General features: G+C 44.1%; 1 protein-coding gene across 1 annotated transcript in view; it reads right to left on the reverse strand.

The window, feature by feature from the left end:
- Positions 1-20,371, reverse strand: part of faah (fatty acid amide hydrolase) — a 63,441-nt gene that overhangs the window by 38,796 nt on the left and 4,274 nt on the right. Inside the window, exons 2-6 of the mRNA XM_070886053.1 lie at positions 18,381-18,494; positions 13,396-13,536; positions 12,228-12,361; positions 5,975-6,181; positions 2,784-2,824 (exon numbers count right to left, since the gene is read on the reverse strand). Of these exons, the coding sequence (XP_070742154.1) occupies positions 2,784-2,824; positions 5,975-6,181; positions 12,228-12,361; positions 13,396-13,536; positions 18,381-18,494 (637 nt within the window). The remainder of the gene's footprint in view (positions 1-2,783; positions 2,825-5,974; positions 6,182-12,227; positions 12,362-13,395; positions 13,537-18,380; positions 18,495-20,371) is intronic.

A 20,371-nucleotide genomic window follows, 5' to 3' on the forward strand; every position in this document is an offset into this window, starting at 1 on the left:
TCCTTCTGGTGTCTACTCATCATTTTTGGACATGGAAGCAATTTAGCCCAAAAACTGGGTTTTCATTGGCTGAAATGTTAGAAGAGAAATGGCTGTACCAGAGCTGACTTAGAGGAGGAGCAAATTGGGACTTCATAAAACAAACATTCACTATTCTCAAGAGAAATATAATCGGAGCACATGCACAGGTACAAGCTGGCACAGGCACGCTGGACAGAATGGCCTCCTTCTGTGTTGTATGATTCTATGCTACGACTCTATGTAGATTGTCCCTTTCTAACAATTTCAATGGGACTGTAAACTAGATTTTGAACCCATTCATAATAAATGGGCATATCGCTTAACATAGCGGTTTCTAGTGTGTATTCTGCGATAGTGAGGAAGCTCGAATATCTCTGTTGCACTATTCTATGATTCTATGTCTAACTGCTGGCATTCATTTTCTAAAAATAGCTTCTTACATTGTGTTGTAGCATTGTCAGTGTTTCATAAAATAACCTGTAACAAAATTGGTATCCCACTCCAAGAACAATTCTATGATTTTGTTACACATAATTTACAGAGGAAATCTTCCTCCTCCAGGTGATTTGGAAAAAAATTGTCCCTTTTATTAACCAGTTCTAGAGTCAGTTAACGAACATGGAAAATGGGCTTGCTCAGAAAAAAAATTCTTCATATAAACATTACTAGTTCCAGGCACCCAGAACTACTCTTGGGCACCTTAAGTGCTTCATCAATTTGTGTGAAAGAGATCATTTTCTTCTCTTGCCTGCTGTGCTTTTACAATGAGTCAGCTGGCCTCCCAACGTTGCTGCCTCAACAAGAGAGACCTACGACATGCAATCACAGCAAGGCTACCCAATCCTCCCTATTGCTCTGAAATCATTCTGTTCCCTGTTGTGAGAATGCACATTGGGATTGCTCTGCTTCCTGAGTAGTTTTCATTGAGACCCCAAAAGCAGCACAGCCCAGGACACCTGGATGCACACCAGAGGATACACAAAGTCAAGTGCACAGGGCTCTGGTGAGACCACACCAGGAGTACTGTACACAGTTTTGGTCTCATTATTTAAAGGAAGGATATACTTGGCTTAGAGGTGATGCAACAAAGGTTCACTAGATTGATCCCCGAGATGAGGGTTGACCTATGAAGAGAGAGCGAGTAGATTGGGCCTATGCTCTCTGGAGTTTAAAAGAATGAGAGTGATCTCATTAAAACATACAAGATTCTGAGGGGAATCGACAGGGTAGATGCTTAGAGGTTGTTGCCCCTGGCTGGAGTGTCTAGAACTAGGGGGCGTAGTCTCAGGATAGGGGGCCAGCCTTTTAAGACTGACATGAAGAGGAAATTCTTCACTTCGAGGCTTGTGGATCTTTGGAATTCTCGGCCCCAAAATGTTGTGGATGCTCAGTCGTTGAGTATATTTAAGGCTGAGATAGATAGATTTTTGGACTTGAGGAATTAAGGGATTTGGGGATAGGGTAGGAAAGTGGAGTTGAGGTTGAAGATTAGCCATGATTTTCTCAAATGGTGGAGCAGGCTCAAGGGGCCGTATGGCCTACTCCTGCTTATTTCAAGATATTGGCCTGGAGAGGAAACTAGGAAATATGCATGGAGCTGTACAACACTGTCCAAAATTTGGCACTAAGTTGTCCATCCCACTCAAGGATGCCAAGTTTGAGATATAGACACTAGTTTAATAGGTGATGCTTGTCTAAGAATTTGGTTAAAGTCAGAGGTAGAGGAAGCTTTACCCCAGCAACTTCTCTTAACAGACATGTGAGGCCATGGTACAATGTTAAAGTAAAAGGCTGTTATATATGTACACTATAGATATACACTCTGTGTAGTCACTGTATAGTTGCATAAGATGGAGATTTGTTTACCGGAGGTAACATCAACAAGGTTCACACTGTATACACTATGCTGGCACCACCAGAGGGTGCAACTGGTGGAGGCCCAGAACCACCCCTGTACACCACAGGTACCCAGGTATAAAAGGGAGTCCACCATGTGGTATCCTCACTCTGGAGTTATATTAAACGGACTAAGGTCACTACAGTTCAAGTGCAATACTTTGCCTCGTGGAGTCATTATCAGAGCATCTAAAGACATAACAAAGGCAAATAAAGTATTGGCATTTATTGGTAGCAAGATAACATACAATTAAAAAGATGCTAGGTTATAGCTGTTTAAAATGCTCAGAATACTGTGTGCAGTTCTGGTTAGCTATTCATGGATAGGATATTATAATCCTTGAGTGAGTACAGAGACAAGCAAGAGATGATTTCAGGTATCTTGAATCAAAATGATGATGAAAGGTTAAGCAAGTTGTCCTTGTTCTTTTTGGAAAGAATTAAACTTTGAAATGATCCAGCAGAAAGAACAAATGGGAATTAAAGTGGTTTCAGGCAAATTGTTGACAATGATGAAAGATTCAAATATCAGGCAAAATAAAGGAAACAAATTGAAGGTCAGTTGGAATTTTGGAACAAAGTGTAATCAAGATCTAGAATAAGTTACCAGGGAAAGCCACAAACATAACAGTCTAAAAATATTCAAGAGCAATTAGATGTGTTATTGTTGAGGGAACAAATTGTGGGACATGGCAAGATGCACCACATTCATAGAAAATTACGAAACAGAAGGTGGCCATTCGGCCCATTGTTTCCGTGACGGGTGCATTTGGTAAGTGCGTTAGATGGGCTTGTTAGGCCCAATGACCATTTTCTTTTATTAGGATAACATTCTTACTTAGGGGAAAAACATTGACAAAACTCACCAGCTCTCTGTCCAGGAACGGATGTTCTCGCTCCTTTAATGCTGTATAACATATTGACAAAACTGTTATTAAAAGAACCAGATTCCTCTTCATAAACATTATCTAATGGTTCATTTGAGGGGGTATAATTTAATTTCAAAGCAAACACGTGCACACAAACCTAAAAACAGAATTCCTGGAGCATCCTTCACTAACTGAACCACTGGGTTGAATCGGAGCCCCCAGAAACGGGTGGGTTGGTGTCAGGTCAGACATTAAAATTCAAAAAATCTGAAACAAGAACCCAACATGTCTCAAATCCGCCCATTTCCGGTTTCAATGGAGGCAGGAAGAGAAGCGGGCGACCAATCCGATTGCAGGTGGTGGGCTGGTCATTTCAATATTATAATTAAACTGTCTGTCTTCATTATAACAGTCATTCTATTTTTAAACTCATATCCGCTGGGTTTCCCAGGCCTCAGAAAACCCGGCAGGTGTAAGGAGCTGAGAAGGGCTGAATCCATCAGGTAAGTGGCTTAAGAGCACGACTTGTGGGCCAGGAGGAGCAGGAGTGCTTCCTCCAGGGCCAACAAGCTACTCAGTAAAGACCCCCTCCACCTCCCTACAATCTGTATGCTTCCCCCACCCCGACCAACATCTACCCTATCCATGCAATCGAAACGCATCCACTTCCCCAGCCCACTAGACCTACCTGCTCCCAGCCCAGCTCAGCTGTGGCCTTGTGCTGTAGGCTTCCACGCCTGACAATCAGGCTGGCTGTGGGTGAGAAACCAAGAGAAGAGAGCGTAAAGAGACCCACTGTTTTCAACTGCAGGATGTTCGGGAAACATGCTCTTTCAGGTTTCCCAAACGCAAAGCATCCCCTCCCCACTGCATGGAACGTGCCTCCAGTGTATCTACAGAATCACAGGTAGGCCATTCTGTTCCCTTGTAGCAGATTAAAGATATTCTATAAAGTCCATTTATATTGTGAAGAATAATTTGGCTAGCTGTGTTTCAAGAATGTAATTATTCAGAGAGAAACTATAAAAATTGTCATGTGACCTTCTCCACCCCAAATGTACTAGTCAGCTGTGGCTCTCTGGGTAGCACTCTCAACTCGGAGTCAGAACGTTGTGGATTCAAGTCCAACTCTAGGGACTTGAGCACAAAAAAAATTTAGGCTGACACTCCAGTGCCAAGAGAGTGTTGCACTGTGGGAGGTGGCATCCTTCAGGTGAGATGTTAAACCGAGGCACTGTCTGCTCTCTCAAGTGGACGTAAAAGTTCCCATGTCACTATTTCAAAGAAGAGCAGGGTCGCTTTTCCCAGCCAATATCTATCCCTCAATTAATTAACAAAAAAACAGATTATCTGGTCATCATCACATTGCTGTTCGCAGGAGCTGGCTTGTGTGAAAATTGGCCGCCGCGTTGCCTACATTACAACAATGACTACACTCCAAAAGCACATCATTGGCTGTAAAGCGCTTTGGGACTTCCGGAGGTCATGAAAGGTGCTATATTTCTTTCTATTACTGTCTTGTAAAATATTACAGCCTCTGTTATCCCTATACATTGGAAAAATTATGCCTACATTGCCGCCAAAGATCTTTTCAATGGATAAAAAAAAATTGTGTTTTCTTTAGTGTTCACGGTGTATTATGGATTCAACAAATATGAAAACAGACATCAACAGAGAAGGCCCTTCTCCACCCACAGCCATGCACAAGAGGCACAAAGCTGTAATGCACATTGGGGCCTTGGCTCCCAGCATATTCCCTGTTGGAGTGCTGAAATGTGGACTTGTGCACCATTCTCCATAAGCTCGGTCCTGTTTCCAGCCACAAAGAAGTACTAAATAGATATCAGGCATGTCCTTTCGGGAGGGAAAACTCAACTTGGGCTTTTCTTGCATGTCTTCATGGTCACCTTCAGAGCAGAACCGATAGAGGCCTAGAACTAGGTGAACCCCACTCTCGAGCTGGGATGGTACACGAGGGCCATGAGCATAGAACATAAGAACATAAGAATTAGGAACAGGTGTAGGCCATCTAGCCCCTCGAGCCTGCTCCGCCATTCAATAAGATCATGGCTGATCTGGCCGTGGACTCAGCTCCACTTACCCACCCTCTCCCCGTAACCCTTAATTCCCTTATTGGTTAAAAATCTATCTATCTGTGACTTGAATACATTCAATGAGCTAGCCTCAACTGCTTCCTTGGGCAGAGAATTCCACAGATTCACAACCCTCTGGGAGAAGAAATTCCTTCTCAACTCGGTTTTAAATTGGTTCCCCCGTATTTTGAGGCTGTACCCCCTAGTTCTAGTCTGCCCTACCAGTGGAAACAACCTCTCTGCCTCTATCTTGTCTATCCCTTTCATGATTTTAAATGTTTCTATAAGATCACCCCTCATCCTTCTGAACTCCAACGAGTAAAGACCCAGTCTACTCAATCTATCATCATAAGGTAACCCCCTCATCTCCGGAATCAGCCTAGTGAATCGTCTCTGTACCCCCTCCAAGGCTAGTATATCCTTCCTTAAGTAAGGTGACCAAAACTGCACGCAGTACTCCAGGTGCGGCCTTACCAATACCCTATACAGTTGCAGCAGGACCTCCCTGCTTTTGTACTCCATCCCTCTCGCAATGAAAGGGAGAAAATACCACTATTAAATTTAAAGGGATCTTGGGAAAACATTTGATAAGCTTTTTGTTCATCTTTATTTTCAAACAAAGTAACAATTAACAAATTTAAGTAACTGTAGCGCTATTTGTATCACAACACCATCACAGCATGCCATGATGCTTCATTTTAAAAACATTTTGATGCCTTCACTGCAAGATTAAATCGCCTAAAAAATACAAATCGTCCCCATACTGTGAACAATTGAAAGCAAGTCAGAATAGTAGTCACATTTTTATGATTTACATTATACAATTAAGCAGAACCCGGTTTTCCAAATTAGAAATCTGATAGGAAAGGAATTAGGACGCAAAACTACAATTCATTACTGAGAAATATAAAGGTTATAGTTTGTGTACAGAAAAATATTGGTTTTGAATTTTCCACAAATGTTGCAAAGACCAGAAAGTCAAAAGGACAACATTTTCCAAGACTCAAGGATTATTGGAAAAAAATCACCCGTATTAATGGGGGTGAAATTTTGGTTCGTCAAAAGCAAAAATAACGGCTTAATTTTTTTTTTTACCTTAGTCGTTTTCCAGTTGGTTTGAAGCCACAGATTCCACAAAATGAAGCTGGCACCCGGATGCTGCCACCGATATCACTTCCAATGCCAAGGATGGAGCCACCAGCTGCGATCAGGGCAGCCTCGCCACCAGATGACCCGCCCGGCGTCCGCTTCTTATCAAGTGGGTTGAGAGTTTGCCCAAATATGGGGTTACAGCACTCATAGCTTTGGCAAAGAATAAATCATTATTTTTTTAATCACAAATTGTTTTATATTTTTCTGCCTCTCCCTTATTTTGGACTCCTACAACTGTCAGCATACCACAGCTGAGGTGGTGGGCAAGTGACCCTTCCTAGGTTGAGCCAATTTTATTCAATAACCAGGGCATGGAGGGGATTTCCCCACACGTACGGCTCTCTCCAAGAAAGCATTGAGCCTCTGATTGACTTATACCCCAACAACATAGGTGAGATTAATGTGTAAAAAAATAATTTGCATTAAATAACAGATTGAGAATGAATGTTTATGTTCATCAAGTTGACTGATCTCACTGAGAAATGGAAGATTCATCCATTTGTGGCACTCAATGTCAGCATCAAGAATTCTCAGATCAGGAATAACATAGGGAGCAAGGACACAGTTCTTTCACACTGTCCCAATCAAGACATTCCAGGCCCGGTAGAGCTCAAGTTAGATGCAGAGAAATGTTCCCTGGGGTAGAATTTCATGTTCGCCAGCAGAGTTAACGGCCGCTGAAAATGGCCACAATGCTAACAGGGCAACATTGGTCTGGGGGGGCTTGGAGATTGCTAGCGCAGCGCTCACCTTCCATGCAATGCCATCCTGGTGGTGCTCTTGGAGGTATTCGAGACAAAGTTCCTCAGCAGGAGCAGCGTTGGAGCTTCCCACAGCCTCTGGAATTGAGGCCGTGGAGCCCACAAGGAATTGTGGGTAATGAAGAGGTCTGAGAATTAAAGGGGCCATGCACACTGAAGCAATACAAACTAAAATTAAGTAAAACAATGCAGGTTTCAGCCATTTCTGTCTTTTAAAAAATATTTAACATTAAAAAGTCCCAAATGTGAGCATTGAGCTCTTAAAGTTGAATTACCTTCGGAACATCAAAAATGGGAAAACTGCCCCAACACAAATGGCTCAGCAAGCCAGGGAAGGGGCAACCAGGATCTCGCACGCAGCACTCCAGCTTTGTGAAGGGAATCAACACTGCAAAACAGGCCCTCTACCCATAAGGGCTAGGGGGCACTCAAGAAAGAAGGATGTGGGAGTACATCACCGAGGCTGTCACTGCCAGCAGTTTCGACCCCACCAACTGGCTCCAGTGCCTCAAAAAGCTTCATAAGCTCAGACCACTGGTTAAGGTCAGTGAATGCACTTTCAAAAACCGTCTCCTATCAACTGCACCACTAGTATCACACTAGCTCAATGCATGACCCACTCGCTCAACTATTAACAAGCTGCACCAATCAAGAGGCACATCTCCCATTCCTAGCCTCATTTCACCCCCTTGGAGGTGACTGTGCAGGCCATTCTTGGCAGGGGAATGGGCTGCCATTAGCCAGTGGCAAGGCTGAAAGGATACAAAATGCTGGCATTCTCAAACGTTATCCATGGCACCAGTACTGGGGAAAGAGTGAGATGTTCTGTTGAGACGGGCTCCACTTGAACCTGGCTGGAACCAGTGTCCTGGCGAATCGAATAACTAGGGCAGTAGACAAGGATTTAAACTAATGAAGGGTGGGTGGGAGGATTCAGGAAAGAGTAAATTTAAAAATAGTCAAGGCTCTGGAGCAGAACAGAGTTTTGGGTAAAAATAAGTAGAGTGGATCAGGATGGGATAGAAAGAGTAACAAAGGTAATAGGGCATCACCAACTAAGGTGACATCAGGGAAAAATAGAAAAAAGTCAAAGCTAAAGGCACCATATCTGAATGCGTGAAGCATTCACAACAAAATAGATGAATTAATAGCGCCGATAGAAATTAATAGGTTTGATCTAATAGCCATTACAGAGACGTGGTTGCAAGGTGGCCAAGGTTGGGAACTAAATATTCCAGGATACTGAACTTTTAGAAGAGATAGGCAAAATGGAAAAGGAGGAGGGGTAGCCCGGATAATAAAGAATGGGATAAAGACAGTAGAGAGAAAGGATCCTAGCTCGGAAAATCAAGTAGTAAAACCAGTTTGGGTGGAGCTAAGAAACAGCAAGGGGCAGAAAACATTGGTGGGAGTTGTTTATAGGCCCCCAAATAATAGTGGTAATGTAGGCACAGTATAAATCAGGAAATTAGAGGAACATGCAACAAGGGTAATCATGGTGGACTTTAATCTACATATAGACTGGGCAACCAAATGTGCAGTAATACTGTAGAGGATGAATTCATGGAATGTATACAAGGTGGTTTTCTAAATCAGTATGCTGAGGAAGCAACTAGGGAACAGGCTATTTTAGATCTAATATTGTGCAATGAGAAAGGGTTAATTAATAACCTTGCAGTAAAGAGACCTTTAGGGAAGAGTGACCATAATATGATAGAATTTTATATTGAGTTTGAAAGTGATTTAGTAAAATTCAAAACCAAGGTCTTAAATCTAAACAAAGCAAACTACATAGGTATGAGGGGCGAGTTGGCTAAGGTAGATTGGGAAACGACATTAAAAAGGTATGATGGTAAACAAGAAATGGCTAGCATTTAAAGAATTAATACATAATTTACAACATACATTCCTTGAAGCTACAAAAACCCGACAGGAAAAAAGTGGTCCAACCGTGGCTAACAAGAGAAGTTAAAGATAGTATTCGATCAAAGGAAGAGGCTTATAATGTTGCCAAAAAGAGCAGTAAGCCCCAGCATTGGGAGGATTTTAGAATTCAGCAAAGGAGGACCAAGAAATTTATACAGAAAGGGAAAATAGAATGAGAGTAAACTAGCGAGAGACATAAAAACAGACAGTAAAAGCTTCTATAGGTATGTAAAAAGGAAAAGATTAGCAAAAGTAAATGTGGGTCCCTTACAGGTGGAGACAGGAGAAATTATAATGGGGAATAAGAAAATGGCAGAGACATTAAACAAATACTTTGTGCTGTCTTCATGGAAGACGACATATAAAAAACTCCCGGAAATAGTGGAGAACCAAGGGTCTAGAGAGAATGAGGAACTGAAAGAAATTAGTATTAGTTAAAAAAATAGTACTGGAGAAATTAATGGGACTGAAAGCCGATAAATCCCGTGGACCTGTTGGCCTACATCCTAGGGTTTTGAAAGAGGTGGCTATACAGATAATAGATGCCTTGGTTGTCATCTTCCAAAATTCCATAGATTCTAGAATAGCTACCTTCCAATCTGTGGGAACCAATGTAACCCCGCTATTTAAGACAGAAGGGAGAGAGAAAATGGGGAACTACAGACCAGTTAGCCCAAGATCATTCGTAGGAAAACGCTAGAATCTATTATAAAGGACATGATAACAGGGCACTTAGAAAATAATAATAGGATTGGGCAGATTCAACACGGATTTAAGAACATAAGAAATAGGAGCAGGAGTAGACCATTTAGCCCCTTGAGCCTGCTCTGCCATTTAATAAGATCATGGCTGATCTGATCATGGACTCAGCTCCACTTCCATGCCCGCTCCTTATAAACATTATCGCTCAAAAATCTGTACCTCTCCGCCTTAAATATATTCAATGACCCAGCCTCCACAGCTCTCTGGGGCAGAGAATTCCACAGATTTACAACCCCCATTAGAAATTTCTCCTCAATTCAGGTTTTAAATGGGTGGCCCCTTATTCTAAGACTACATCTCCCAGTTTGAGTTTCCCCTATGAGTGGAAATATCCTCTCTGCATCCACTTTGTCGAGCCCCCTCATTATCATAAGTTTCAATAAGATCACATCTCATTCTTCTGAATGCCAATGTGTATAGGCCCAACCTATCTTATAAGTCAACCCCTCATCTTCAGAATCAACCTAGTGATCGTTCTCTGAACAGCCTCCAATGCAAGTATATTCTTCCCTAAATATGGAGAACAAAACTGTACGCAGTACTCCAGGTGTGGCCTCACCAATACCCTTGCCTTGTTAGCCCTCCCCAAATGGATTACCTCACACTTTTCCGGATTGAATTCCATTTGCCACTTTTCTGCCCATCTTACCAGTCCATTGTTATCTTCCTGCAGTCTACCGCTTTCTTCCTCACTATCAACCATACAGCCAATTTTTGTATCATCTGATAACTTCTTAATCATCCCCCCTATATTAAAGTCTAAATCATTGTATACCACAAAAAGTAAGGGACCAAGGACTGAGCCCTGCGGAACCCCACTGGAAACATCCATGGACCATTACCCTTTGCTTCCTGCTACTGAGACAATTTTGGATCCAACTTGACACTTGGATGCCATGGACTTTTACTTTTCTGATCAGTCTGCCATGTGAGACCTTGTCAAAAGCCTTGCTAAAATCCATGTACATTGCATTAAATGCACTACCCTCATCAACCCTCCTATTACCTCCTCAAAAAATTCAATCAAGTTAGTCAGACACGAGCTTCCCTTAACAAATCCATGCTGGCTGCCCTCGATTAATCCATGTCTTTCTAAATGACAATTAATACTGTCACTCAGAAATTTTTCCAACAATTTGCCCACCACCGAGGTTAGGCTAACTGGCCTGTAATTACTCGGTCAATCCCTTGCTCCCTTTTTAAACGATACATCAGCAGTCCTCCGGCACCGTACCCATAGCCAGAGAGGATTGGAAAATGATGGTCACAGCTTCCCTTGCTTCTCTTAACAGCCTGGGATACATTTCATCCAGGACTGGCGATTTATCTACTTTCAAAGATGCTAAATTCTTTACTTAATGCTTCCTCTCTCACGATGTTTATCTCACCTAATATTACACACTCCTCCTCTTCTGCATTAGCCCTCTCTTGTGAAGATACGCACAAAGTATTCATTAAGAACCATACCCATGTCCTTCACCTCCACACACAAGCTTCCTTTTTGGATTCGAATAGGCCCAACTCTTTCTTTAGTAATCCTGCTGCTCTTTATATATTTATAAAATATCTTTGGGTTTTCCTTGATTTTACTTGCCCTCTCTTTGCTTTCCTGATTTCCTTTTTAAACCCCCCCTGCACTTTCTATAGTCCTCTATTTAGCTCTCGGTATCTGACATAAGCTTCCCTTTGTTGTCTTATCCTACCCTGTATGCCCCTTGACATCCATTGGACTAGATTTGAGAGTCCCACCCTTTTTCTTTGCGGGAATATATTTGTTCTGAACCCTCACTATCTCCTCCTTGAATGCTGATACTGATTTACATTAAAGTAGCGGTTTCCAGTCCACTTTTGCTAAATCACATCTCGGCTTAGTAAAATTGGCTTTCCCAAATCGAGTACTTTTACTCCTGATCTATCTTCGTCCTTTTACATTACCCTAAATCAAACTGAATTTATGATCACTGGCACCAAAATGCCCTCCCACTAATACCCCTTCCACCTGCCCAACTTTATTCCCTAAAACTAAGTTCAGAACCACCCCCTCTTTTGTTGGGTGTGTTATGTACTGCCTAAAAAAGTTCTCCTGAATGCAGTTTAAGAATTTTGCACCCTCTATCCCTTTTACACTGATTCTATCCCAGTTAATATTGGAGCAGTTGAAATCCCCTACTATTACTGTCCTATTGTTTTCAAACTTCTCAGAAATGTGCCTACATATTTGCTCCTCTATCTCCCTCCGATGATTTGATGATCTATAGTACACTCCCAGCAGAGTAACTGCCCCTTTTTTGTTCTTCAGTTCAACCCATATGGTCTCATTTGATGACTTTTGAACATCTCAGCTGTAATTGTTTCTTTAACCAATATTGCGACTTCCCCTCCTTTTTTTATCCCCCTCCATCTAGTCTGAAAACCCTGTAGCCAGGAATGTTGAGCTGCCATTTCTGCCCTTCTTTCAGCCATGTTTCCATATCATATCTCCACATGCCTATCTGCACCCTCAGCTCACCTGCCTTATTCACTGGTGTCCCTGCATTGAAGTATATACATTAAGCACTGCCAAACTCCATTGTTGTCTATTTTCTAGCTATTAATCTGCTATATTATAAATATGATATATTCACATACACAAGAAAGGATTTTGACTACTCCACTTCATTCACAACATAATTTGTGTTAAAAATATGGATTTCCTCTCGCTGTCGAGAGATCGAGCAGCCTTTAACAGCAGCTCAACAGTATATTACCTTAGCATGGTCTGAGGGACATTAGTTTTCAAAAAAGGAACAGCCCCTTGTCTCTTCAGCACTTGGACCACGACGCTGTCCTCAGCCGCAGGCTGGTTTAAGAATTTCCTAAGTCCACAAGTTGAATCATGACCCTGTGTTTAAAAAAAAAAGGGCTTAGCAAAAATATTTTTTACGGTTTTACTTATATAATAGTGGAAAACTGCGAAAAATCATGGGGGGGGTTTGATGTAGAGGTTGGGGGGGGGGAGGGGACGGAGAGAAGCGATGGCCCACAGTTTTAATGTGGAGAAGCACTCCTGGTCCAGCTAGCCTCACAGTCAAGTAAGTATTTTTAACAAACTTACCTTTATGGTGGCAGCCTGCAGCAGTACTTTAAGGACCACTGGTTAGATCACATATAGACTCACCCATCAAATTAGACACTTTTAAACACCTGTTAAATGAGAGCAGCCTCTGCGATATTCTAGGCCAGTATGTTTCTATACATGAGGACCAGACAAATTCTCATCTCAAGTGATTTTTCACTCCATGAACTCCTTTCAGAGCCTTGGCAAACTATCACAGTTCACATTATCGTGCACGGCGTGACAGGCCCAACCCATCAACTTGCCACCCCAGTGGAGCCTCATATTTCATATCAAGTTGCATAATGAGGGCCTAGCAGGTGAAAGTTAGAAGAGACCAGAGTATTCTTTATCAGAAATGTTCAAAATGCATAAATTAGTCTGTTTAGGATGCATGATTTAATGTAGGAGTAAAAAGGGCTGAGCCAAAGAGAGATGATATCAGTAACTGCAGAGAGATGCAATTCACACAGTAAAACATGCAAAGCATTAAGTGAAGCCATGGAGCTAGAATTTACCTTTCCATTTAATATTACGGTGAAAAGCTGGATATTTTTGTTTAAACAAAATACATCACATTTCAAACTGGGGTTGTCACCACAGATGGTAGAAAACTCTTTCCCCACTCTTACTCAACCATTCCCTACAATGCCTTACACTCTCAACTAGGTCAAAGTTAACTTTTCCTGCTCCCTTCCCTCTCCACTCAATTTCAGCACTCTCAGCGGCCTGCTCAATCACCATCGTGTCTCGCTACCATCGTGTCTCTCTACCAACACACTTTCAGACCAAGTTATCACTGCTATCAAGTCACCCTGTACCTTGCAGTCAATGTTGTCCTTAATGCTGACGGGGATCCCATAAAGCAGTCCTTTCCTCTTCCCCTGGAGATCCTGAAGCTGTGTTCGACATTCAGGAAGAAAATCCGTGAGGCAGTTCAGCTGCTTCGTGACTTCCAAAGCCTTCAAAAGAAGAAATGTACAAATCTAGCATGACAGAGCAACTATAAAATAGTAGGTGCTTTAAATAAGCCAAGGATGCAGATTTTACCTTGAGAATCAAACTATGGGATAAATATAGGCTATATATGGTTTACAAACATTGCATGGGGTTCTGCACACTTCATCACAGCATGTTCATTGCTTTAAAATAAATAAGTATCATACTCTGACAAGGAACCCTGTAAATTGGATTAGTAAAACTGTTAGATCATCAAACAGAATATAAATAAAGTGAATTAGATGGTATTTCGGTCTTCCCATCCTATGTACTCTCTCTCCCCCAAATCTCCTCGTTTCCACTACTCAAGTTCCCCTAGCTCCATCAGTTGGTGCATTTGAGCCCCAATTACAAGTTGACGACAAGTTAACGGTTTAAATTGCCATTACCCCTCCCCCCACCCCCTGCTTTCTGCTTCTCACGGAGTTGCTGAATTATCTTCTCAAATTTGCTTTCCGAATTCCCGGACTTCTCTGGACATCAAGACTATGTTTCTGCGTTGGACTACACTGGATTATACCATGACACTTCTGCACTGGACTGCACAGTAAAACTCATGTGCTGCGTCTCTGATTCCGCTCCTAAAATTTGATCTTTGCTACTGTGGCTGTATCTCTGCTGAGCTGGTTTTTCCATATTTGTTGGCTAGTAATTTTACATTTTCTCCGGCGCTTCTGATCTCCGGTTACCTCGAACTTCACGTCAACTTCGCCATCATCTTGCTGCACCGCAACCGCAACCGAACCAATACCATGGCAATAACCTCCACCCTCCAGTTCTCTACCCTTCAAATAGCTTCTGTGTTTCACTTGCCCGCTGCACCCATCTCTGAACTTGGACAACGCTTTGTCGCTGCTCCATGCCAACTCCATCCTACCCATGTAAACGGTTTCCCTCCACAGGGCCTCCGACTTTAAAGCTGGACTCCCTACTATTGTCACCAACTTATTCCATGTTACTACCAGGAAATATGCCTCCCTATAATTGCTACAAAACCAGGCCCTTGTAACTTGATCTTTTCCGTGTCGATTTGCTGCTCCGGACCCGAACTGTTCACTTCTATTTCCATTTTTTTTTCTCCCCTTTTTCTTTTCTCTCTATCCCTCCCTGGCCGCTCTCTCCTGTCATGTCGCCTTTCATCCCTCCTCTCTCAGATACTCTATCCTCCCAAATCCCTACCCCCAACCCTTCATTATTCTTTGACCTTCCTACTCTCCTGCCGCCGTTCCAGGCTCGACTCCCTCGGAGATAAGCCTACAACTTCCCTCTGTGCCTCTCATGGCATCCCCCAAGAGGCACTCATCACTGCTTCCTCACGAGTAGCAACACCAACTGTCCCATCCTACTCTCTTACCAACCTTCCCGGCCAGCATGCCCACTGGGGGCTAACCTTGTCGATCTCCTCCCCATCCAACTCACCCCTCCCAGTGGACTCTGGCACTGGATCAAACATCACCGACCCTCTCTGCATCTCCACGCAAAATGTCTGTTCACTTGCAAACAAGGTCCTTGCCATCCATGAGCTTATCGTGGATGATTGCATCAACATCATGGCCCTGATGAAAACTTGACTGAGGGGGAATGACATCTTACCCTTAAATGACGATGAGATTCAACACCGCCTCCAGTGCGCCAGTGCAGCCTTCGGCCACCTGAGGAAAAAAGTGTTTTGAAGACCAGGCCCTCAAAACTGCCACCAAGCTCATGGTCTACAGGGCTGTAGTAATACCCGCCCTCCTGTATGGCTCAGAGACATGGACCATGTACAGTAGACAGCTCAAGCTGCTGGAGAAATACCACCAACGATGTCTCCACAAGATCCTACAAATCCCCTGGGAGGACAGACGCATCAACATTAGCATCCTCGACGAGGCCAACATCCCCAGCATTGAAGCACTGACCACACTTGATCAGCTTTGCTGGGCAGGTCACATTGTCCGCATGCCAGAAACGAGACTCCCAAAGCAAGCGCTCCACTCGGAACTCCTTCACGGCAAACGAGCCAAAGCTGAGCAGAGGAAACATTACAAGGACACCTTCAAAGCCTCCCTGATAAAGTGCAACATCCCCACTGACACCCGAGAGCCCCTTGCCAAAGACCGCCCCAAGTGGAGGAAGTGCATCCGGGAGGATGCTAAGCACCTCGAGTCTCATCGCCGAGAGCATGTAGAAATCAAGCGCAGGCAGCGGAAAGAGCGTGCGGCAAACCTGTCCCATCCACCCTTCCCCTCAACGACTATCTGTCCTACCTGTGACAGGGACTGTGGTTCTTGTATTGGACTGTTCAGCCACCTAAGGACTCATTAAGAGTGGAAGTAAGTCTTCCTCGATTCGGAGGGACTGCCTATGATGATGATGATGATGATGATGATGACGACGACGACGACAACTTGGGCGGGCGGTATACACCTTCCACCACTTGCCCCGCCCCAGACCGCCGTGGTAACAATGTGGCTCTCATCACCAAATCACACCTTGGTCTGTCCCCCTACTCCTCCTTTAAGCCCCTCACCTTGTTCCAGCCCTCATGTAACATTCTCATTCTCCACAACCCACCCAAGTACCATACAATTTTTATCACTGAGCTATCTTCATTGCTTTCCTCCCTCAGCCTTGGCACCGAGCAACTTCTCATCCTCATTTCAACCTCCATCTCAATTCATCATGCTCTCTCCTCTCTACGTTCACTAGCCTCTTATCCTCCCTTAATCTCTCCCTCTGTGTAAACTCCCCAACCCATATCCACCCCCTTGACCTTGCCATCTCTCGTGGCTTCACTACTCCTATCATGTCAGTCACACATAACACCATCTCTGACCATTTCCTCATATCACTCTCCACCCACATTCCCCTTCCAACTCCCCCCAACCCTACCTCATTCTGTGTCCTCCCCTGGAAGAAACACTCTTCCAACTCTCTTATAACTGCACTTACGAAATCCCAACTGTACCACCATTCACCATGACATATCTGCTCACAACCACTTTCGGTGCCCTGGTACCTTTTAAAACACTTTCTCCTCTCTCGCTCTCTCGCTCTCATCCTGGCCGTTCCCCCTGGTACGGCCCTCATCTTCGCTCTGAAGTCCAAGGGACATTGCCATGTCTGTTCAAGTCTGACAACTGGTTTAGCCATTCAGCGCCAGATCTGGCTGCACCGCATAAAGTATTAACGGGTCCAACTCTCATCTGCCAAAACTGCTCTCTATCCCAGGATCATTCTAATTGCAAAGATAATCACCAGCTTCTATTCTCTACTGCTAACTATCTTCTTAAGCCCCTCTCCCGTCTCCTTCACCCTCACATCCGACAACAAGTGTGAGGAGCTCATGGACTGCGTTGTCTTGAAGATTGAGACCGTCCGATTAGCTGGCTCTGTCACTTCCCTTTCCTCCCTTAGCCCATCGGGCCAAATTTCCTCTAAGGTTTCCCCCTTGCTCTAGCCCTGAACTCGCATCTTTCTCCAGTTTCTCCTTGATCCCCCCTCATGACCTCTCCATGCTCATCTTGTCCATGGTTCCCACTTCCTGCTCCCTCGACCCTATTCCCACTAAACTGCTGACCGCCCAACTTCCTTTTCTGGCTCCCATGTTAGCTGACATTATTAATGGTTCGCTATCCTCAGGTACTGACCCCATCACCTTCAAATCAGCGTCATCATCCCTCTCCTCAAAAAAACCACCCCTGCCCTTGTCCCATCTCCAACTTCCCTCTCAATTCTGCCCCTGCCACAGTACCGAAACAGCTTTCATGAAGGTCAGAAATGACATCCTTTGCCCATCTCTGCCCTTACCTCAGCTCATCTGCTGCTGAAACCCTCATCCATGCCTTTGCTACCTCTAGACTTGACTATTCCAACGCACTCCTTCTTGACCTGTCTGCAGCCTTTGACACGGGTGGCCACTCCATCCTCCTCCAACGCCTCTCCACCATCATACAGCTGGGTGGGACTGCACTCACCGGATTCCATTCTTATCTATCTAATCATAGCCAGAAAATCACCTGCAATGGCTTCTCTTCCCGCTCCCGCATCGTTACCTCTGGTGTCCCCCAAGGATCTACATGCTGCCCCTTGGCGACATCATCCAGAGACACAGCATCAGTTTCCACATGTACACTGACGACACCCAGCTCTACCTCACCGCCACTTCTCTCGACCCCTGCATGGTCGCTAAATTGTCAGACTACTTGTCCAACATCCAGTTCTGGATGAGCAGAAATTTTCTCCAATTAAATATTGGGAAGATCGAAGCCATTGTTTTCGGTCCCCACCACAAACTGTGTTCCCTAGCCAACAACTAGATCCCTTTCCCTAGCATCTGTCTGAGGCTTAGTCTGTTCTCAACCTTCGTGTCATATTTAACCCTGAAATGAGCTGCCGACCACATATCCACGGCATACCCAAGACCACCTATTTTCATCTCCGTAACATCGCCCGTCTCCGCCTCTGCCTCAGCTCATCTGCTTCTGAAACCCTCATCTATGTCTCTGTTACCTCTAGACTTGACTATTCCAACACACTTCTGGCTGGCTTCCCACATTCTACCCTACGTATACTGATCATCTAAAACTTGGCTGCTCGTGTCCTAACTCGCACCAAGTCCCGTTCACCCATCTCACCTGTGCTCGCTGACCTACATTGTCTCCCAGTTAAGCAACGCCTCGATTTTAAAATTCTCATCCTTGTTTTCAAATCTCTCCATGACCTCGCCCCTCCCTATCTCTAATCTCCTCCAGCCCCACATCATCAAATGTGATCGACCACAATATGGCTGTAATGCAAACCATTTGAAATTACATTGGTATACCTTCTCCATGTAAGCATGCAGCACGCCATCGGGAGAAAGTGTGTCATTCTGCAATTGCTCACAGAGCTCCAGAAGGGATAGAGACAGAATCGATTCAGCATCTCCAGACCTGCCCTAAGAAGAGAAGGTTTTTGTTACATTTTGAATGAAAGCAAAACTGTATTTATCTGTGTCCCTGGAATGCAAGTTACTTGCTATATTAAGTAAAGAACTTGCTTGAAAAATGTGAGCAGGCCCCAGGTTCAATTTCTGGTCTGCTCAGTTGTCTCATCTCAATTAGGATGTTGTAGTTGTCCTGAGAACCTCAACTAGGAAGAGGGAAAAAAAATACGTTTCTCACTCCTGATTGCTGTTCAAGCTGAAAACTATATGTATGTGGATGCTGTTGAGGACAATATTGGGCTTGTCCGTGATGCTCTTCATGAGGTAGCACTCTCGCCTCAGAGTCAGAAGATTGTGGGTTCAAGTCTCACTCCGGGAACTTGAGCACAAATATCTAGGCTGATGCTCCAGTGCAGTGCTGAGGGAGTGCAACACTGTTAGAGCTGCCGTCTTTCGGATGGCCCATTAAACACAGGCCCCGTCTGCTCTCCCAAGTGGACGTAAAAGATCCCACGGCTTTATTTCAAAGAAGAGCAGGGGAGTTATCCCCGGTGTCCTGGCCAATATTTATCCCTCAATCAACGTAACAAAAAATCAGATTATCTCATCATTATTATATTGCTGTTTATGGGAGCTTGCTTGTGTGCAAATTGGCTGCCAAGTTTCCTACATTACAACAGTGACTACATTTCAAAAGTACTTCATTGGCTGTAAAGTGCTTTGAAAAGCACTATTTAACATAGAAACATAGAAAATAGGTGCAGGAGTAGGCCATTCGAGCCTGCACCAGCATTCAAAAAGATCATGGCTGATCATTCCCTCAGTACCCCTTTCCTGCTTTCTCTCCATACCCCTTGATCCCCTTAGCCGTAAGAGCCATATCTAACTCCCTCTTGAATATATCCAATGAACTGGCATCAACAACTCTCTGCGGCAGGGAATTCCACCGGTTAACAACTCTGAGTGAAGAAGTTTCTCCTCATCTCAGTCCTAAATGGCTTACCCCTTATCCTAAGACTATGTACCCTGGTTCTGGACTTCCCCAACATCGGGAACATTCTACCCGCATCGAACCTGTCCCGTCTCATCAGAATTTTCTATGTTTCTATGAGATCCCCCTCATCCTTCTAAACTCCAATGTATAAAGGCCCAGTTGATTCAGTCTCTCCTCATGTCAGTCCTGCCATCCCGGGAATCAGGCTGGTGAACCTTTGCTGCACTCCCTCAATAGCAAGAACATCCTTCCTCCGATTAGGAGGCCAAAACTGAACACAATATTCCAGGTGAGGCCTCACCAAGGCCCTGTACAAGTGCAGTAAGACCTCCCTGCTCATATACTCAAATCCCCTAGCTATGAAGGCCAACATACCATTTGCCTTCTTCACTGCCTGCTGTACCTGTATGCCAACTTTCAATGACTGATGAACCATGACACCCAAGTCTCATTGCACCTCCCCTTTTCCTAATCTCCCACCATTCAGATAATATTCTGTCTACGTATTTTTGCCCCCAAAGTGGATAACCTCACATTTATCCACATTATACTGTATCTTCCATGCATTTGCCCACTCACCTAACCTGTCCAAGTCACTCTGCAGCCTCCTAGCATCCCCCTCACAGCTCACACCACCACCCAGTTTAGTGTCATCTGCAAACTTGGAGATATTATACACAATTCCTTCATCCAAATCATTGATGTCTATTGTAAAGAGCTGGGGTCCCAGCACTCCACTAGTCACTGCCTGCCATTCTGAAAAGGACCCATTTACCCAGATGCTCTACTTCCTGTCTGCCAACCAGTTCTCTATCCATGTCAGTACATTACCCCCAATACCAAGTGCTTTGATTCTGCACACTAATCTCTTGTGTGGGACCTTGTCAAAAGCCTT

This window comes from Pristiophorus japonicus, chromosome 8, assembly GCF_044704955.1.
Source record: "Pristiophorus japonicus isolate sPriJap1 chromosome 8, sPriJap1.hap1, whole genome shotgun sequence".
Classification (NCBI taxonomy): domain Eukaryota; kingdom Metazoa; phylum Chordata; class Chondrichthyes; family Pristiophoridae; genus Pristiophorus; species Pristiophorus japonicus.